Source organism: Lithobates pipiens, unplaced genomic scaffold (assembly GCF_037356315.1).
Source record: "Lithobates pipiens isolate NorthernLeopardFrog02 unplaced genomic scaffold, aLitPip1_a1.2 Scaffold_28, whole genome shotgun sequence".
Taxonomy (NCBI): domain Eukaryota; kingdom Metazoa; phylum Chordata; class Amphibia; order Anura; family Ranidae; genus Lithobates; species Lithobates pipiens.
The window spans coordinates 15,830,309-15,850,362 of NW_027507789.1; the positions used below are offsets into that span (position 1 = coordinate 15,830,309).

At 47.2% G+C, this 20,054-nt stretch overlaps 1 protein-coding gene and 1 pseudogene across 1 annotated transcript in view; one reads left to right on the forward strand and one right to left on the reverse strand.

The window, feature by feature from the left end:
- Positions 1-6,372: 6,372 nt before the first annotated feature.
- LOC143935116 (manganese-dependent ADP-ribose/CDP-alcohol diphosphatase-like) overlaps positions 6,373-20,054 on the reverse strand; it is a 68,461-nt gene continuing 54,779 nt past the window's right edge. The window contains exons 5-6 of the mRNA XM_077458754.1: positions 10,802-10,863; positions 6,373-7,540 (exon numbers count right to left, since the gene is read on the reverse strand). Coding sequence (XP_077314880.1) covers positions 7,499-7,540; positions 10,802-10,863 — 104 coding nt within the window. The 3' untranslated portion in view covers positions 6,373-7,498. The remainder of the gene's footprint in view (positions 7,541-10,801; positions 10,864-20,054) is intronic.
- On the forward strand, positions 17,386-18,853 carry LOC143934948 (nuclear factor 7, ovary-like; annotated as a pseudogene).

A 20,054-nucleotide genomic window follows, 5' to 3' on the forward strand; every position in this document is an offset into this window, starting at 1 on the left:
TGCAGTCTGGAGCACTTGATTGTGCACAGCTGGCAACCACACCCCCCCCCCTCTCCCTATTAGGCCGGGAGCGCGCCCGGCGCGCGTGCACGCGCCCGCGCGCGTGCACGAGGACCGCGGGATCCGGGGGGGGGAAGGGGAACCCAAAAGGAGTGACCTGGGACCCCCCGATCTGCGTGGGACCCCTTTTTTATTTATATTGTGGCAGGGACTGCAAGGAAACGTGAATAGCTGGGAGAACCAGGCATTTCACTGAGCGTGTTTGTTTGAAAGGCATGTAAGTATGCATCAGGCTTGCTCTTACTCCCTCAAGTGGTGGAAACCAGGTAAGACATACAACTACTCAAAATGAAGAAATCCATTCATATATTAAATATATAGGATGACTTCCCATACCTGTTCCCCGCCGCAGGAATTGCTGATTTCAGACCAATTCCAGCCTTCACCCATCACGGCGGGTATTGTTAGCCAACCTTCAGGCGTATCTGGGAATCTTACGAAAAGATTCTCCTACCTGGGCCTTGTAAAAAACTCTGCCAGAAACTTACGGGCGCCCTGAGTAAACAGTACCCCAAGTCTGGTTGTCCCAGAGTCCAGTCTTCCAATGGAGAGGACTTACAGGCAAAACCTCGTGTCTTCGGCAGACGAGGCCCGGGTACCATACCATCTTGGGAGTCAATTATCGGCCCGAGGTATGGATCCGGTTTGTTGTAGCCCTTCGGCCCTCGCCGGGACCCGCATAGAGCTAAGTTTTACGTGACCATCGACCAGACACTGGCGAAAAAACTGAGGTGCCTCCCTGATGGGAGGGGTTATATAGGGGAGGAATTCTCTTTAATTGGGTCAACCAGTGTCCAATCACCAGAGGTGCCTATATAACCCACTATGTAATGAAGCTCCTGTGTCCCGTGATGTATGATCAAGAAAATGTTTTTACTGTATAGAAGGTATCCTATGTATTTCTTTATTTCTTATGGTCTGGGAAAAAATACATGTTATCCTATTCTACAAATCAATTTGTAATTTTGTTTTCAGTTAATGACTTTGCAGTAGGTAAAGTATTGTGGCCGCCATCAACCAATCATCTTTCATTGAACCTGCAGACTCTGACCTGGCAATAGGTGACATCTGATTGGCTGATAGAGGTCCTAGTACTTTAGGCTCCATTCACATCAATTTTTTGCAGAAACGCAGGACATTATTTTTAACATGGGTTCCTATGAAACACGTTCACATCAATGCATTTTTGGAAAGGGTCAGGGACTTTTTTTTAAACCGAAAACGCTGCTTTTTTTTTTTTTTTGCCTTTTTGGTTCAATAGACTTCAATGAAGAAGCTGCAGAAAAGCATGTAGTGCGTTTTTGTACTGTCGTTTTGCGTTTTTAAATGTCGATAATAGCATTTTTGTGTCAGCTTCCTGTAGCATTTTAGGAGCTTTTAGCTTTATTGGAGGATTAAAGAGGGAGTCCAACTAAAACAAAATTATTAAAGAGGAAGTAAAGGCTATTTTAAAAAAAAAAAAAAAATAAATGCAACCTGCAAGGCAAAGGCATAATGAGCTAGTATGTATAGCATACTAGCTCATTATGAATAACTTACCTGAGAACGAAGCCCCCGAAGCGGTCCTCCGTCTTCATCTTCGCCGCTGCCATGTATCCCGGAGTGACTTCCGGGTCTCGCTGCTCCGGCACTGTGATTCGCTGGAGCCGCGATGACGTCACTCCCACGCATGCGCACGGGAGCCGACACAAGCGGCATATCGCCGCGATCTGCGGCCTGCTCAGTGCACCTGCTCGCCGCTGTCTACGGCGCATGCGGGGAGCCGGCTCTCATAGGGCTTCACTGCATCTGTGCGCTTAAAGTTTGTTTGCCTGGGAAAAGCAAGCAGTGCAATGTGAGCCGGACACAGGGGGCGGGGACTCTGGCTGGGGAGGACAGACACCGGACTGCGCGGCGCTGCATGGAGCAGGAGAGGAGGGCACTGAGGAGCCGGCTGAGGACACAGGTCATGTGGGGAATGCACAACTAAAGAGCAGCCACTGCGGTAGTCAAGCATTGAGCTCTGCTAGTCACTTCCCACCTCCAACCACCCGTGCGCACGGTGCACTGGTACTCCTAGCTGCCCTATGCTGCCACCAGCCATATGTAGATTGGGTGCCACACGGGTCCCCTGCAGCACAGGGCCCAGTACGCCCCTGGCTGCGGAGAAACGCACATCCAATTTGCATAGGTGTGAACACAGCCTAAGCCCAGGTTCACACTGAGTGAGGGAATGAAATGGTGCGAGTTCAGCTGAACCCACACCATTTCATTCCCGCATGTCAGTCCCGATTTTGGTGGCGATTTCAGAGACATCTTTGCTGGTTTCTGCACAGAAGTCAATGGAAATCGCACCCCGAAATGGCAAAAAGTTTTAGGACGGTGGCATTGCCAGAAATTGTTGCTGATTTGACATGCGATTTCACATGTCAAATTGCATGTAAAATCGCACCAATGTGAACCAGGGATAAAACGTAAAGAAAAAGTGGCAGAAAAGGCCTACTCTTCAAGTGGTTTTAAACTGTGTTGTAGAAATGGTAAAGTTCTGTTGTTCTCAGGGAAAGACTCCCGGGAATGCAATTGCCTGAGAAATGTTCACACCAACATAAAACATCAGTGAATAGAATATTTCTTTGGTTTATTACAAGTGTAGCTGGTAAATTGTACATCCCTTAAAGTGGTTGTAAACCCTTACAAACCACTTTGACCTACAGGTAAGCCTAGATTAAGGCTTGCCTGTAGGTCCAAGAAATATCTCCTAAACCTATACGGTTTAGGAGATATTTACCCGAAGACAGGCACCGCTGTCTACGGTGAATGCGGCGCAGACAGCGGAGCGCAGGCGCACTGGGCAGGCCGCAGATAGCGGCGATATGCCGCGAGTGTTGGCCCCCGTGCGCATGCGCGGGAGTGACGTCATCGCTGCTCCGGCAAATCACAGCGCCAGAGCAGCGAGACCCACCAAGAAGATGGACGCTCGGAACTACAGGGGACAGCGGTGACTTCGCTGGCTCCTGTGTCAGGTAAGTGACACATAATGGACTACTATGCAATGCATAGTAGTCCACTATGCTTTACCTTTGCAGGGAATCAAAGAGCAAGTAAACCCATCAGGGTTTACTTCTTCCTCTTTAAGCTGGCCATACACCTATAGATTATCTGCAGATTTTCTCTGGTTAGATGGAAAAAGTGGGAGATTCCTCCATCCACACAGTTTGGGAATATGAAGAAATCTGTTGCACTTTTTCCATCTAACGAAAATCTGCAGATAATCTATAGATGTATGGCCAGCTTTAGAAATAGATCACCCATTAGTCAATAACAGATAGGAAGGACAGCAAAGTATCTCGGAATTGTCTGGTAAATAACATTCAGTCTTGATTAGATCATCTCTTAAACAAATGAGATTTGTTTTATCAAGAAGTGTTTGCAAGAGACCATGTGAAGACAATGGGACAATTGCATAGTAGTACCTATGTGTTTATGTACTTGTAATTATTCCCTAGAAGAAAACCTCTTAGCGATTGTTCCATTATGTTGGAGAAAACATTGGAGCAAACATTGCTAGAAGCCTGGCCTTGTTTTCCAGACTAGAGTACATATCTTCATCATGGGTTAGAGACACTTTAGAGCAATGCCCTTGTCTCAATTTTTATACCAAAGGACAAGATGGAGACTTAATTTCACAAATATTAATTCCTAGTAAAATGTCAAAATGAGTTCTATTACAGCAAAATACATGACATGTTCCCAGCCAGTGCTCTGCGCATCCATAGACATACACGCTGTCACAGTCAATGATGTTAAAGGGGGGCAATACACGGTATTAAGAACTGGGGTATGTAAACTTTTGATCAGGGTCATTTGGGTAGTTTCTGTTGTGATTATGATTTAAAAAGAGTAGGGCTGTGGAAATTAAAGATTAATTCCTTAAATAATCGATTCAATTTTTTTGATCGATCAAAATTCTTTTGTACTCACCTCTCCGCCGGCTTCCAGGTCTTCAGGGAGTTCTGTCAGAGATCCGGTGACGTCACGGAAATCGACGTCACTGAACTCCTCCCCCTTTCCCCAAGTGCCTCCATCTGCTAATAAGGGGAAGGGGGGAGGAGTCCAGTGACGTTGAAGTTCTGATTGAACGTAACGCGTACGGGGGAGGAGCTGCGCATGACGTCACCCGCTGCTGCCCTACGGAACTAACGCGCTTGTCGGCTTTACATGCTATGTTTTTATCATCTTTATGTGAGTAGTTTGTGTTTGAACACAAAAATTAAATCTTATACTTAAGCGGTGAGCAATTACATATTTTCTTTCTACCCATGAGCCGGCGTCCTTGCTGAGATCTAAAGAGACGTGAGAGAAGTTTATGGTCCGTGTTAACCCTTTTGATACCCGCTTGCATGACCACCTGTTTGCACAGGGGTCCATGCCATAAGGTGAGAGTGATTAGTTAGACCGGAGGTGGAGGGATTGTCACGCTACTGTGAAAAAAAAAATGACTTACGTCAGTGCTACAGTTTGAATTTAAAACGTATTTGTGTGAACTGTGAAGTTGAGTCATGGATTGTGGTAACTAACTAGTGTCGGGTGATTGTATGTAGTGTATACCACATTTACCACTGACTAATGCAGTGTTGCAATGCAAGGAGATCAGCTAAAAGTTGTTGGATCTGTATGTGCGTTATAATTAATCAAAATTAGTCGATTAATTGATTTTAAAAAAATCGATTAATCGAACACGAAAATTTTAATCAGTAACAGCCCTAAAAAAGAGTAAACACAGTTGATTGATTTGTTAAATTTAGTTTTTGCCCAAAACTGTAATAAGTTTTGGGACTAATTGTGCTAAATTGTACTTTGGCATGAGTTTGGTTGGGCTGTATAGAAGTTCTGCCTGGTCATAGGTGGGGTTGTACACCTGTGGGAGGCTATAGAACGCAGTCTGGTTGGATGCACTGGGTACCAATCTCTGTCTCGGAAACCAATCAGTGGGAGTTTGTCTCACTGCGTAATCCGGGAAGGGGTACTTAAAGCGGGAGTCCGCCGGGAGTGCGCGTTTTTTTTTTTTTTTTTTAAAAGCCAGCAGCTACAAATACTGCAGCTGTTGACTTTTAAAATAGTGACACTTACCTGTCCAGCACGCCCGCGATGTCGGCACCCGAAGCCGATCTCTCGATTGCCTCTCGGGTGCTGCCGCCACCATCTTGGTTATGGGAATCAGGAAGTGGAGCCTTTCGGCTTCATTTCCCAGTTCCCTACTGCGCATGCGCGAGTCGCGCTGCACAATAAGGATGGACCCGCTGCCTCTGGGATCTGTGTGTTTCCCAGCAGGCAGCGGGGGACTTTCGGAAAGGGGCGTAATCTACACCCCTTTCCGCAGAGAGCTATCCCGGAAGTGGGTGCAGATACCTGTACTGTACAGGTACCTGAAACCCCCCTTCCCCCTGAAAGGTGCCAATTGTGGCGCCGGAGGGGGGAAGAATTCCAATAAGCGGAAGGTCCACTTTAGGGTGGACCTCCGCTTTAAGGTGCCAAAATCATGTGGTTCTGGGTTCCGGTCCAGAAGTTGTTGCTGACTCTGTGGTCCTGGTCCTCTTGAACAGCCCCCGGGGGCCCTCATGGCCTTTGGTGTGGATCCGTCCGTTTCCTACCTTGAAACTGGCCAGTTCGAGGCGCAGTAACTGGAAGGAGGATTCTAAGGTGTTCCGGTGCCGTCTCGGGTTTTGGAGAGGCCCAGCAACTCTACACGCGACCAGGGGAGGACTCTTCGGTGAGAGAGCCACGCACAAGGCTGGCTGCTCGGTAAGAGCCTGGAAGCTGAGCTGCCATGGACATTGATTGAATCCACAGTATCGCCGGACTGGCTGAAAGATTCTGGTACAGTAAGGAAAGTTCCTACCTCTATCCTTCCAGTTGTAACCAAGTTTTCAACCAAGTCTCTGTGAGAGACTTTGAATGCTAGAATTACCTGTTGGGTGCTAAACCCAAAACTCAAGGATTTATCCAACAGTTAAAGAATCCAGTTGCGAGCGGCTGTTCCCTGGATTGTGTACAGAGAGAGAGACTTTTATTGAAGTCGGCAGTTCCAAGCACCTGAGCTAAACTCTACCCTGATATCCTCTATTCCCAACTTAGAGAGTTTGTTCAACCGTTTTATGCAAAATAAAAATCCTATCAAGGAATTCAAGTGCCGGTCTCTACAATTACTGGGTTATCAACCCTGGGAACCCCTAGACAAGGACAACGAGTAAGAGCTGGAGGAGGTAATCGGTAAGCCCAAGAAAATTTCAGCCGCTCCTTCGGGGGTAAGTGCTACATAAGCATAATTAAAAAGAAAGAAAAAAAAACACAATTTAATGTATTAAAAAAGGAACACAAAAAACTCAGTGGTCACAATACAAAATAATGGTTGCCTCTACATGTTTCACCACAATCGTGGCTTCTTCTGGAGCTTCTGTAGGACCTCAGTACATCACCACCCTTTAAAAGATCACAATTTTGTATACAATGGGGAGCTTTGTACATATTTAGCGCAGCTCCCCATTGTATACAAAGTTTGATTGTCGTTAGTATAACTATTTGAGTTGCCGCTTAGCAGGTAGTTTTCTTTGAATAGCGCATTTTCTTCTTCTTTTTTCTATTAAAAGATCACAATGCCAAGGAATCCTCAGAGCCCATCAAGATCTCCAGTGAGGTGTCTGTGTGCCAAAAGCGAGGTAGGAACAATAACCCTGTAATCACAACCCTGTTATAATAGGAAGTTAACAAATTTTTGGACTGATACTAATATCCTCCCCAAAACGCAAACTCCATCTGCTGGCAGCAAAATTCAATAAGACAAATTTTCCAAATTTTTGGTCTTTTTTTTTTTGTTTATTTAGCAAAAAACAAAACAAAAAAACCCAGTGGTGATTAAATACCACCAAAAGAAAGCTGTATTTGTGTGAAAAAAAAAAAAAAGTCATATGGATTCATTGCATGACTGTCATTGAAAATGTGACAGCGCAGAAAGCTGAAAATTGACCTGGGCAAAGAGGGGGTAATAGTGCCCAGTAGGCAACTGGTTAAACACCAAACCCTCTTCAAAAACTGGTCAGTGTAAAAGGGCCCATAATCTGCGCCCCACTATACAGCGATCACCTTCAAGTCATGGGCCCTGGACTGTCTCCATCCAGGGCCGATCCCTCATAGCTGGTCACTGCATAGCAATTGCATATAAATTGCCATGATTAGCTTGCTTTCAATGGGGGATGTAATCTCCGGGAACCCCCCTCTGAGTTTCTTGCATATAAACGATGCTGGACCCATTTGCAAGTGTAAACGTAGCCTAATGGAAAATACTTCACCCCCCATTTGGTGCTCAATTCACATTCAAATTTCAGATTCTATGCATTTCTTAGCTGCCCAGGATCAAAGCGGTGAGGACCTTCTGGCAGTACCTGTTTTCTGTGAATTCTTATCAGTGACCAGGATGTGAGGTGGTGGGTCGGAGCCGCAGGACCTGAGAAGACAAACAGAGAAAGATTCTGTGCCTTTTACTGTACTCATTCAATTAAAGGTGTTAACAATGAAGACAATACAGGAATGGAATGGAGGGGTTGGTTGTTGGGGGTGACAAGTCTCATGAGGACACTTGGTTAGCCCGGGGTCCCCAGCATTCGCATTTCTATAATAAAAGCTCTATGCAACTCTCTAAGGCTTCTGGGGTATTAATCCAACATAAAAGGCATTTGTGTAATTATATAAAGCCTTCAACTCAAAGAAACTGTTTATTGAATAAAAGGAAAATAAACAATTAATGTCATGGTCACATCCCAACTCCACAGAGACCGGTGTCCCAGCACTTGTGTGATGTGAAATGTACACTATATTACCAATAGTATTGGGACGCCTGCCTTTACACGCATATAAACTTTAATGGCATCCCAGTCTTAGTCCGCAGGCTTGAGTTGGCCCACACTTTGCAGCTATAACAGCTTCAACTCTTCTGGGAAGGCCGTCCACAAAGTTTAGGAGTGTGTCTATGGGAATGTTTGACCATTCTTCCAAAGGCACAATTGTGAGGTCAGGCACTGATGTTGGAATAGAAGGCCTGGCTCACAGTCTCCACTCGAATTCATCCCAAAGGTGTTCTATCGGGTTGAGGTCAGGGCTCTGTGCAGGCCCGTCAAGTTCCTCCACCCCAAATTCACTCATCCATGAATTTATGGACCTTGGTTTGTGCACTGGTGTGCAGTCATGTTGGAACAGGAAGGGACCACCATCCCCAAACTGTTCCCACAAAGTTGGGAGCATGAAATTGTCTAAAATGTCTTGGTATGCTGAAGGCCTTGAGAGTTCCTTTCACTGGAACTAAGAGGCCCAAGCCCAACCCCTGAAAAACAACCCCACACCATAATCCCCCCTCCAAATGATTTGGACCAGTGCACAAAGCAAGGTCCATAAAAACATGGATGAGCGAGTTTGGGGTGGAGGAACTTGACTGGCCTGCACAGAGTCCTGACCTCAACCCGATAGAACACCCTTTGGATGAATTAGAGTGGAGACTGCAAGCCAGGCCTTCTCGTCCGACACCAGTGTCTGACCTCACAAATGGACCAAAAATGCAAAAGGCTTTAAAAAACACACCGGACCTGCAGCACATTGGTGGGAAGAGTTCAGTAGGATATAAAGGGATACATTTTTCTATGCATTTTTTCAGGATAAGTTTACCAATGTAAAAAAGAATAATAAATGCACATCTTTTTGCGGGTAAAAAAATGTGCATTTATTTGTTTATTTTTCCAAGGTGCCTGCAAAGCATTGCAACCGCTATCTGCAATGCAGGGCTGTCTGTGTAAGTTGTCTGCTTGTGCCTCATATGGCCGCATTTTAAAAAATAGTGACAACGAGTGGAAGGAGAAGATCCCCAGCTCGTTGTCACAATGTGGGAAGGAACGGGGGGAGGATTTTCTGCTACAACTGTAAGCCCTTGTACACACGGTTGGATATTCCAATGGACAATGTCCGATAGGACCGTGTTGTCGGATAATCCGACAGTGTGTGGGCTCCATCGGACTGTTTCCATCAGAGTATCCGACGGACCAAGTTTTCCAACTTGTCTATAAAATTTTCTGACAACATGATCCGATCGGACTTTGTCCGATCATGTGTAGAGAATTCCGATCGGACAAAGTGCCACGCATGCTCAGATCAAATTCCTAGACCAAAGCTATTGGCTACTATCCTGAACGTAGTCCTGTCCTAACGAAATAACGTCATCACATTAAGTACGATCGGATTTTCTGACAACTTTGTCCGACTGTGTGTATGCAACAGTTTCAAGCAAAATCCGTCGGACAAAATCCGACGGATTTGGTTGTCGAAATGTCCGACCGTGTGTACAAAGGCTAACATGAATATGGGGGTAAGATGTCACGAAAGGTGAACTTATTCTTTAAACACCAAAAACATCTTCAAAAACTGATCAGTGTGAGAGGGCCCATAATCTGCACCCCACTATACAGCGATCACCTGTGAAGCCAACAGTCTGCATCCAGAGCCAATCACTCATGCATAGCAATTGCATATAAATGGCCGTGATTAGCTGTGGATGACAGTGTTTTGTCAGATTAGGTGACCCGTCAGAATTTTGTAACGGGAGTGACGTTCTGTTGCTGCCATCTTGGTACACCTGCACTCGTCTACAGTAAGGATACAGAGACAAGGCGGCAAGTGGACATCTTGTTACACCCATCAGAGTTTTGCACTTCACACTTATTTTTAACAGTAAACTCAGCTTATATAGTGAAATGCAGTATTTAAAGATCCGTCTGACTGTTTAGATGTTGCATTTTAAAAGCAGCGGCAAGCCTGCTGATCTCACTAGTTTGCTAATATGACAGAACACTGCTGCTTTGAAAATTCAACATCAAAACAGCTTGAGGGATTACAAAATACAAAATTTCACTAATATATAAGCTCCGTTTACTGTTAAAAATAAGTGTCAAATGCAAGACTCCGGTGGGTGTAACAAGATGTCCGCTTGCCACCTTCTCACTTTATCCTTAGCCCTTGTACACACGATTGGAGATTCCAACGGAATGTGTCCGATCGGACCGTTTTGTCGGATATTCCGACTGTGTGTGGTATGCATCGGACTGTTTCCGTCGGAATATCTGTCGGACCAAATTTTCCAACTTGCCGGAAATATTTTCTGACAAAATGCTCCGATCGGACATACTCCGATCATGTGTAGAGAATTCAGATCGGACAAAGTGCCACGCATGCTCAGATCAAATTCCTACATCAAAGCTATTGGCTACTAGCCTGAACATAGTCCCGTCGTAACGAAATAACATTATCACGTTGGATTTTCCGACAACTTCGTCCGACCGTGTGTATACAACAGTTTCGGACAAAATCCGACGGATTTGGTTGTCGGAATCTCCGAGCGTGTGTACAAGGGCTTACTGTGGACGAGTGCGGGGTGTAGCAAGATGGCGGAGATGAAACGTCCCTTCCATTACAAATTCTGATGGGTCGCCTAATCTGATGAAACACCGGCAGCCTTCTCTTGCTTTCAATGGGGGATGTAATCTCCGGGAACCCCCCTCTGAGCTTCTTGCATATAAACAATGTTGGACCCATTTGCAACTGTAAATGTAGCCTAATGGAAAATACTTCACCCCCCCCATTTGGTGCTCAATTCACATTCAAATTTCAGATTCTATGCATTTCTTAGCTGCCCAGGATCAAAGCGGTGAGGACCTATTGGTAGTACCTGTTTTCTGTGAATTCTTATCAGTGACCAGGATGTGAGGTGGTGGGTCGGAGCCGCAGGACCTGAGAAGACAATCAGAGAAAGATTCTGTACCTTTTATTGTACTCATTCAATTAAAGGTGTTAACAATGAAGACAATACAGGAAGGGAATGGAGGGGTTGGTTGTTGGGGGTGACAAGTCTCATGAGGACACTTGGTTAGCCCGGGGTCCCCAGCATTCGCATTTCTATAATAAAAGCTCTATGCAACTCTCTAAGGCTTATGGGGTATTAATCCAACATAAAAGGCATTTGTGTAATTATATAAAGCCTTCAAAAGTCTAGTTAAATTGAAGAAACCATTTAGTGAATAAACGTAAAATAAACAATTAATGTCATGGTCACATCCCAACTCCACATAGACCGGGTCCCAGTACATGTGTGATGTGAAATATAGGTTATACCTTCACATACCTGTGCTTGTAGCCAGGCACGGCGAAGGATAAACAGCAGCAAGGCAAGGGGGGAATGCCACTCCCCGGACTACCACTCTTAAGCTAGCCCGAATTGGCGCAATATCCTGTCCTGCAACCACGGGTTGCAGGAAAGAAAATCGCTCGATCTCCCCATCAACACAGTCAGCGTTGATGGGGAAATCCCTCATGACAAGCTATTGTGTTCTCCTGGTGGGGGGGGGGAGCATGGGGAGTAATTATTGCTATTGGCTATCAATCAATCAACTTGTGTACAATCAGCCTGTCCATACTGGGTTTGAGTCCCTGCTGAACCAGCCAATATTTGAACTGTCTATGGCCAGCTTTAGGGGAAAGAAAAAAACAACCAACAAAATGGCCACCCCCTGTATCCAAGGAGGACCGGAGAAGGCGTCACCGGCAGAGGCTTGGACCAGAAGTGGTGGTAGTTCTGGCCTGGAAGATGTTAGAGGAGGGGGAAAGGACCAAAATCATTCTCTCCCATAGGGAAAACGCATTTTGAAGCAGCCAGCCCCTTTTACGGGTGTTCCATCAGGCCAGCGCTACCATCACTTCCTGTCTGCGCCTCTGCCAGTGATGTCACCTCCGATCCTTCTTGGATACATGGGACGGCCATCTTGTCGGTTTTTTTTTTTTTCTCCGAAAAGTGGTGGTCTAGAGCAGCACTCCTCCCCTTGCCTTGCTGGATTTTTATCCTTCGCACCGCCGTGCCTGGCCAGAAGGATGGGTATGTGACCGTATAACCTCTATATTATATCACACCAAGTGCTGGGACAACCGGTCTATGTGGAGTTGGGATGTGTCCATGATTTTAATTGTTTGTTTTACTTTTATTCAATAAACAGTTTCTTCAACTTAAAGCTATTCTAAGGGAAATATAAAAAAAACAAAAAAAAAAAACATGTTATACTTACCTGCTCTGTGCAATGGATTTGCACAGAGCAGCCCCAATCCTCTTCTTTTTGGGTCCCCCTAGCAGCAATTAAGGCTCCTCCGCTCTGCTGAGAAAACAAACTAGCAAGTCTATGGGAGCACTCAAGCAGGCTTGCTCCCGAGCTATGCTCTGTGTATCCATTCACACACACATAGCGGCTTGATCCCAATCTTTCCTCATTGGTTCACTGTCTGTGATTGACAGCAGCGGGAGCCAATGGCTCCCGCTGCTGTGTCAGCCAATGAGGAGAGAGAGACCCCAGAGAGACCCTGCTCTCATGCACATCACTGTATCAAGATGGGGCTCAGGTAAGTATAAGGGGGGCTGGGAGGCTGCACCAAAAAGGTTTTTGACCTTAATGCTTGGAATGCACTAAAGTCAAAAACCTTGAGCCTTTAGAACCACTTTACTTTTGGGCTGGAGACTTTATATCTTTATACATATGACTTTTACGTTGGCTTAATACCCTACAACTCTTAAGCCAGCCACAGACAGATCAAATCTCGGTTGGTGCAGCAGGGACTGTCCAAAATTCCATCCATATATGGACATGCCGCTCCTGCCCCCTCCACAGCTCAGCACTCCAGTGTGCATGCGGGTGGGGGCAGAGTAGACAGTGGTAACTGCTCATGGAGCACCGAGAACCGAGTGATCGGCTGTGTTTGATTGATCAGTTCTCAGTCTTAGAGCCGCCGGGGAACATATACAAAAAAATATTCCCATACTTCTCTTTTAAGATTTGATATGTTTGTAATCCTTTTACTCAAGGAACCCCCATCTTTTATATTTTACCAAAAAATTGAGTATTACGTTGTGCTTGATAAGCAGTTGCACATATATTGTGCAACATAAAAATTGCAACCACTATATTTTTATTCAACAATACCTCTGTTTTCAAAAAATATATAATGTTCTGGGGGGTTTTAAGCAATTTTATGGCCAAGAATGCCGTGCAGTGAAAAAAAAAAAAATTACTCTAGTCCCAAAAAGTAAAAAAAAACAATTAACAATAGATTAATCAGTAGGTATAAAAGTAAAAAAAATAGATTTTGCTGCAACGCTCTCCTTTTCTATAGCGCTGCCCTAAGCCCCTCCCACCACCCCCTCTTCTTCAGGGTAAAATAGTCAGTATCAATCATTCCACTCTGGCCTGGGCTCCCAGTACAGTACAGGAAAGAGTGTGAACTGTCAGAATATTGCTTGATTTAAAGCAAAAGGGAAGCTCTGCTTGTCTGCCTCCTCCCCCACCTCCGCTGCCACATTTGGCACCTTTTGGGAGGAGTGGGTACCTGGTTTTGACAGGTACCCAGTCCCACCTCCGGCTCGGTTTGCCACAGCGAACTGAGTCAGGAGTTTTGCCCCCTCCACCTTCCCCCGCAGCCGGCCCATCCACAGAGCACAGCGGGCAGTAAGGAACCAACTGTGAAGCCTCAAGGCTTCACTGCCAGTTTCCCTTAGTGGAGATGGCGGCGACAGCACCCGCTAGCCAATTGAAAATCGGCTTGGGTGCCGACATTATTGGATCCCTGGACAGGAAAGTGCCCTAATATTAAAAGTCAGCAGCTACAGTATGTGTAGCTGCTGAATTAATTTTTTTTCTGAAGGAGCCTGAAGCTCTTCTTTTAGACATGTAGCTCTGTAGCGGCAGGATTGAGGGAAGAGCCCTGTACTGGGGGGTAATGGTTTGGGGGAAGAGCCTTGGGTGACCAGATTTTTTAAATGAAATCCGGGGACATATTATTATTTTTTTTATATTAGTAATGGCGGCAATGAGTGCTCTCTGCCCATTGCCACTGCCGTCTGCCTCACAGCCTGTCAAGTCTTATGCCACGTACACACGACCGGACTTTTCAACAGCAAAGGTCCGACAGAGCGAATCCGTTGGACAGTTCGATCTTGTTTGGGCTCCATCGGACCTTTGCTGTCCAAAAATCTGACGGACTTTAGAAATAGAACATGTTTCAAATTTTTTCACCGGAACTCCGCCGGACCCAGTTCCTATGGAGAAATCCGCTCGTCTGTATGCTAGTCTGACGGATGAAAACCGACACTAGGGCAGCTATTGGCTACTGGCTATGAACTTCCTTATTCTAGTCCGGTCGTACGTCATCACGTTCGAATCCGTCAGACTTTGGTGTGATTGTGTGTGGCCAAGTCCCTTCATTCGGAAAGTCCGTCGGAACTCTGCTGAAAGTCCATCGGAAAGACCGTTGGACCTAGTCCATTGAAAAGTCCGCTCGTGTGTACACGGCATAACTCTCCAGGCCCCGGCTACTACTGGGTGGGCAGCGAAGGAAAATCATTCCGCCAGGTAAGGCAAGGAGATAAGCTGGTAGGCAGCTGGTCGGGACTTGAGCCAAGGCAGAAGAACATGCGAGCAGAGCTGGATGGGCATGCACGCCAAACTGAAGAAATATTCCCTCCGCTCGACTAGCACATGATCATCAGAAAGGGGCACAGATAATTGAAAAAAATACACTCCCTAAGCTAGTAGGAGCGGCAGAGCGGGGGGGGGGTTGTAATTCAGTTTTTTTTTTATTCTGCACTGACTGTCTTTGAAATTGCCCCAGCCCCTGTTCAAATCCAATCCAGGGACAAAACCGGGGACAGTGTCCTCAATCTGGGGCCTGTCCCCAGAAACCGGGGATGTCTGGTTACCCTACCTTGAGCCCCACACCATAGGCCTTCTTGAACCTTGCAACCAGGGGCGGACTGACCCATCGGTCATTCGGTCGCCGTCCGAGGGCCCGGACCCATTAGGGGCCCGTGGCCGGCCCAACAAGAGGCCCCTTAAAGTGGCTGTAATAATACCGCTAACAGCGCACTGCTCCCCGCCGACCCTTCCTTCCCTCCCTCCGTCGCAGGTGCATGCACTGTACATCACCTGGGACGGACGAGAAGAGAGGAGGGGCCGCGGGGAGCAGTGCGCCGTTAGCGGTATTCTTATAGGCATCGGGTGACCAGGGTTAGTGAAACTTAATTTTTTTACTGGAGGGCCGCCATCGGAGGGAGGTGGCTCTGCAATACAACTGTATGGGGCCCGGGCCAGACTTCAGTGTGCTCTCCCCCCTCCCCACACTACCCCCCTGTATGCCTCTCCCCCCAGTGTTCCCCTGTGTGCCCCCCCAGTGTGTGTCCCCCCCAGTGTTCTCTTGTGTGTCCCCCCCAGGGTTCCCCTGTGTGTCCCCCCCCCCAGTGTGTGTCCCCCGTGTCCCCCCCCCAGGGTTCCCCTGTGTGTCCCCCCCAGTGTGTTTCCCCCCCAGTGTTCCCCTGTGTGTCCCCTCCCCAGTGTCCCCCTGTGTGCCCCCCGTGTGTCACCTCCTCAGCATTCCCCTGTGGGTGTCCCCCCAGTGTTCCCCTATGTGTCCCTCCCAGAGTCCCCCTGTGTGCTCTTCCCCCCCGTGTGTCCCACTGTGTTCTCCCCCCCCAAGTGTTCCCCTGTGTGTTCCCCCTCCCCCCCCAGTGTTCCCCTGTCTTTTCCCCTGTGTGCCCCCCCAGTGTTCCCCTGTGTGCTCTCCCCCCAGTGTCCCCCTCCAGTGTTCCCCTGTGCGCTCCGTCCCCCTGTGTGCTCCCCCCCACAGTGTCCCCCAGTGTTCCCCTGTGTGCTCTCCCCCCCCCCACAGTGTCCCTCTGTGTGCTCCCCCCCAGTGTACCCATGTGTGTCCTGCCCCAGTGTTCCCCTGTGTCCCCCCCACAGTGTTCCCCTGTGTGTTCCCCCCCAGTGTCCCCCTGTGTGTTTCTCCCTTCCCCAGTGTTCCCCTGTGTCCCCCCCACAGTGTTCCCCTGTGTGTTCCCCCCCCAGTGTCCCCCTGTTTGTTTCTCACTTCCCCAGTGTCCCCCTGTGCCCTCCCCCCTCCAAGGGTTTCCTTGTGTGCTCCCCAACCCCCGAAGTGTCCACCCTGTGTGCTCTCCACCCCCCACAGTGTCCCCCTGTGTGCTCCCCACCCCCACAGTGTCCCCCTGTGTGCTCCCCACCCCCCACAGTGTCTTCCTGTGTGCTCCCCCCAATGTCCCCCTGTGTGCTTCCCCCCGCCCCAGTGTCCCCATGTGCCCTCTCCTCCTCCCAAGGGTCCCCATGTGTGCTCCACACCCCCCACAGAGTCCCCCTGTGTGCTCCACCCCCCCACAGTGTCCCCCTGTGTGCTTCCCCCCGCCCCAGTGTCCCCATGTGCCCTCTCCTCGTCCCCAGTGTCCCCCTGTGTGCTCCACACCCCCCACAGTTTCCCCCTGTGTTCTCCCCACCCGCCACAGTGTCCCCCTGTGTGCTCCCCACCCGCCACAGTGCCTTCCTGTGTGCTCCCTACCCCCCACAGTGTCTTCCTGTGGGATCCCCACCCCCCACAGTGTCTTCCTGTGTGCTCCCTACCTCCCACAGTGTCTTCCTGAGTGCTCCCCACCCCCCACTGCATCTTCCTGTTTGCTCCCTTCAGTGTCCCCCTGTGTGCTTCCCCCTTCCCCAGTGTCCAATTGTGTGCACTCCCCCCACAGTGTCCCCCTGTGTGCTGTGCTCCCCCCCCCCAATGTCACCCTGTGCAGGTGTGGCTTGGGACGCAGGGGCCCCATGATCTTCTATTGCCCGGGGGCCCCATCAGTTGTCAGTCCACCCCTGCTTGCAACTGCAGATCTGAGCCCTGGCCACACCTGGGGGTTGGGCACTGGCAATGAATATGTTAATACCTGGACCTATTCTCTGAGGAAAAAAAAAAGCCCTGGTTGTAATTGCATTCTCTCTCTGTGGGTGGGACTGCACATGACCAGGAACCCCAACTATTTATGACTGCAGAGTGGAAAGCTGGATCATTATTGGAAGCAGCTGAAGACTCAACCCTGCGGAGCCTCTGAGCAAAGAGACAGACCTGAATAAGACAATGAATGACCCAGAGTGGTGAGACCATTGTACTGACACAAAGGAAATTATCAACTGGGGACTTGCAGACGTGTTGACAACCTTGGAGTGTTAAATCCATCCAGAGCTGCTACAAAATCAGATCAGATCTGCAAACTTCTTCCAAAATCTTCAAACATTTGAGACCCTGGAGTGTGTGCATGGACTGGTTCATTGAAAGCTGAGCTGGACGAGTGACGTGCCGGGGACTCTTCTCGTATATTGTTCTACGCATCTCGTTTAACAGAAATATTACAAACTTCCAGTCTCTTCTCTCTTCCCGCTGTCTACAATGGCATCTGCTGATCTGAGAGAGGATCTGAGCTGCCCTATCTGTCTGGACATTTATACGGATCCGGTCTCGTTGGGATGTGGGCACCACTTCTGCCGGGTGTGTATTGACCGCGTGCTGATCACTCAGGAGGCATTTGGACTTTATATCTGTCCGGAGTGCCGAGTGAAGTTCCAGGAACGACCTGTACCATCTAGTGCTAGATTTCTACGTAACATCGTGGAGAAGTTCCTAATCTCTCAACCTGTTCAGGAAGATACTGGGGTCTATTGTACTTACTGTGTGGACTCTCATGTACCGGCTATAAAATCCTGCCAGCTCTGTGAAAGTTCTCTGTGTGACAAACATTTGAAAGTCCACACCAAGTCACCACTACACGTCTTATCCGATCTCACCAGCTCCTTGGGGGGCAGAAAATGCCTCATCCATAAAAAGATTGTGGAGTATTACTGCCCCAGGGAAAGGGTTTGCATCTGTGTTCAATGTAAGACTTTTGGCGTGCACAGAGGTCATCAGGTGGAGAAGCTGAATGAGGCCATTGAGAAGAAGAAAGAGAAGTTGAGGAAAGATCTGGAGATGCTGACCTCAAATAAAGCATGGGCTGAGAAACAAGTCCGGAGTCTGGAGAAACATAAAAAAGACTCAGAGGAAAAAGCCGTTGGGGTAACAGAGAGAGTCGGCGCCCTGTTAAACGATGCCATGAGAAAATTAGCAGAACTCGCGCAAAGAGCCCCAAGTGGGATCTCCAGGCAACAGGAGAATATTTCACTGTCTGTGTCCGAGCTGATCCACAAGCGGAAGATGCAGAAGCACAGGATGTCCAGGAAGATGAGTGACATTGAGGAATTGTGTAACACCACCGACCCAATGGCCATCCTGGAGGATCAGAACTCGGATGGAGAGGACATCTGTGACACTGAGCAGGAGGAAACCATGGGCGCCATAATTCTGAGTGAAGGTGATTTTCGTGAGGATCTGATAACAGACAAGATACACAAATTATTTGACTGCATGAAGGATATTGACGCCTGTATTTGGCGACCAGAAGGAGTTTTGCGTGACGGAGAAACAGCTGCTAATAATTCAGCAGCAGAAAAATTATATTGTCCAGAAACTTCCAAAAGATTTAAAATCAATCTCAGAGAAATTGAAAATTTTCTGCAGGGTGGCGCTCCTGGGATGGACGCACAAGTCATTCCACTGGATGGAGAGTTGGGTTTTGTTATACCAGTAGGTGCAGTTATGTTACCCCAGTAAGTGCAACAAATCGTTTATTGGGGATATAATAATATACATAAATAGTAAACATATACAATTTCTTCACAAGCCTACCAGCCATAAATTCAGAATCTGTCGGGATTATGAGTCCGGGCAGATCTCTTTTTATGAATCAGACACATCCACACTTTCACCACCCCTCCATCTTGTGATCTGTGTTTGGCATGGATCCATGACAATTACCTACTAGGACTATAATTTCCTGTATGTTTCATTCTGTGCAATCAGCAGCAGCTTTATCACAAATCTCATAGTTCATTGTTTGGCACGTGCTTGAACCCCAAAGCTAGCCATAGATGGTGTGATTTTTTTTTTCCTGTAACCGCGGGTTTGCAGGAAAGAAAATCACTTGATTCCCCCATCAACACAGTCAATGTTGGTGGTGGAATCCCTCTCATTGAGCGATTGTGTTTGACCAGCAGGGGGGATGCGGGGGGGGCATCTCTGCCGGGAGACTACACAATGATTATTGCCAGTGGCTATAGCCACTGGCAATAATCAAATGAAATATTCAACATGCTGGTTGTACACAAGTTGATTGATGGATCAACTTAGGTACACTCAGCCTGCCCATAAATGATTCGAACCTCGGCCAGTCCCTGCTGAACTGGCTGAAATTTGAACCATCTATAGACGGTTAAAGCTAGGGTTGCCTCCTCATCCCTTTAAATCCGAACACATTAATTACACTGGTTCTGTAGCTGATTAAGGTGGTAATTAAACTCACTTAGTGCCTTACCTGGATTCAATTAGCCACAGAACCCTTGTAATTAATATGTGCTTGGGTTTAAATGGATGAGGTGGCAAATCAAGTTAAAGCCCATGTTGGTTTTTTATCTTTCTCAGGGATTTCAGTGCTGAAAACGTTACAAGAGGCTCCCAATCTTCTGCTAAATTTGTAATGTGTTTAATGAAGTATGGCTGGAAATATTACAGCACTAAAAACCTGAGATCTATAAAACCAGAAGGTACCGCAAGTTCATTTAATGGCCATTAGAGTGCGGTAAGGAGCAAGTTTACTTTCTACGATAGTCAGCACCATCTAGTGGCCATAATGCAGAATTTTTCTGCATTCATAAATTAAATTTTTGTTTTAACTACTCACAGTCTGGGCATTTTCTGGCACTTTTTGTTCACATGTAAACAATCAGTATTTTTTGCTGCAAAATGACTTAGAACCACCAAACATTATATATATATATATATATATATATATATTTTTTTTTTTTTTTTTTTTTAAAGCAGAGGCCCTAGAGAATACATTGGAGGGTTTTGCAGTTTGTTATGTCGCACGGTATTTGCGCAGCATTTTTTCAAGTGCAGTTTTTTTGGGGAACACATACACTTTTTTTTTTAATTATTTTAATGCACAAAATACATAATAAATAAAT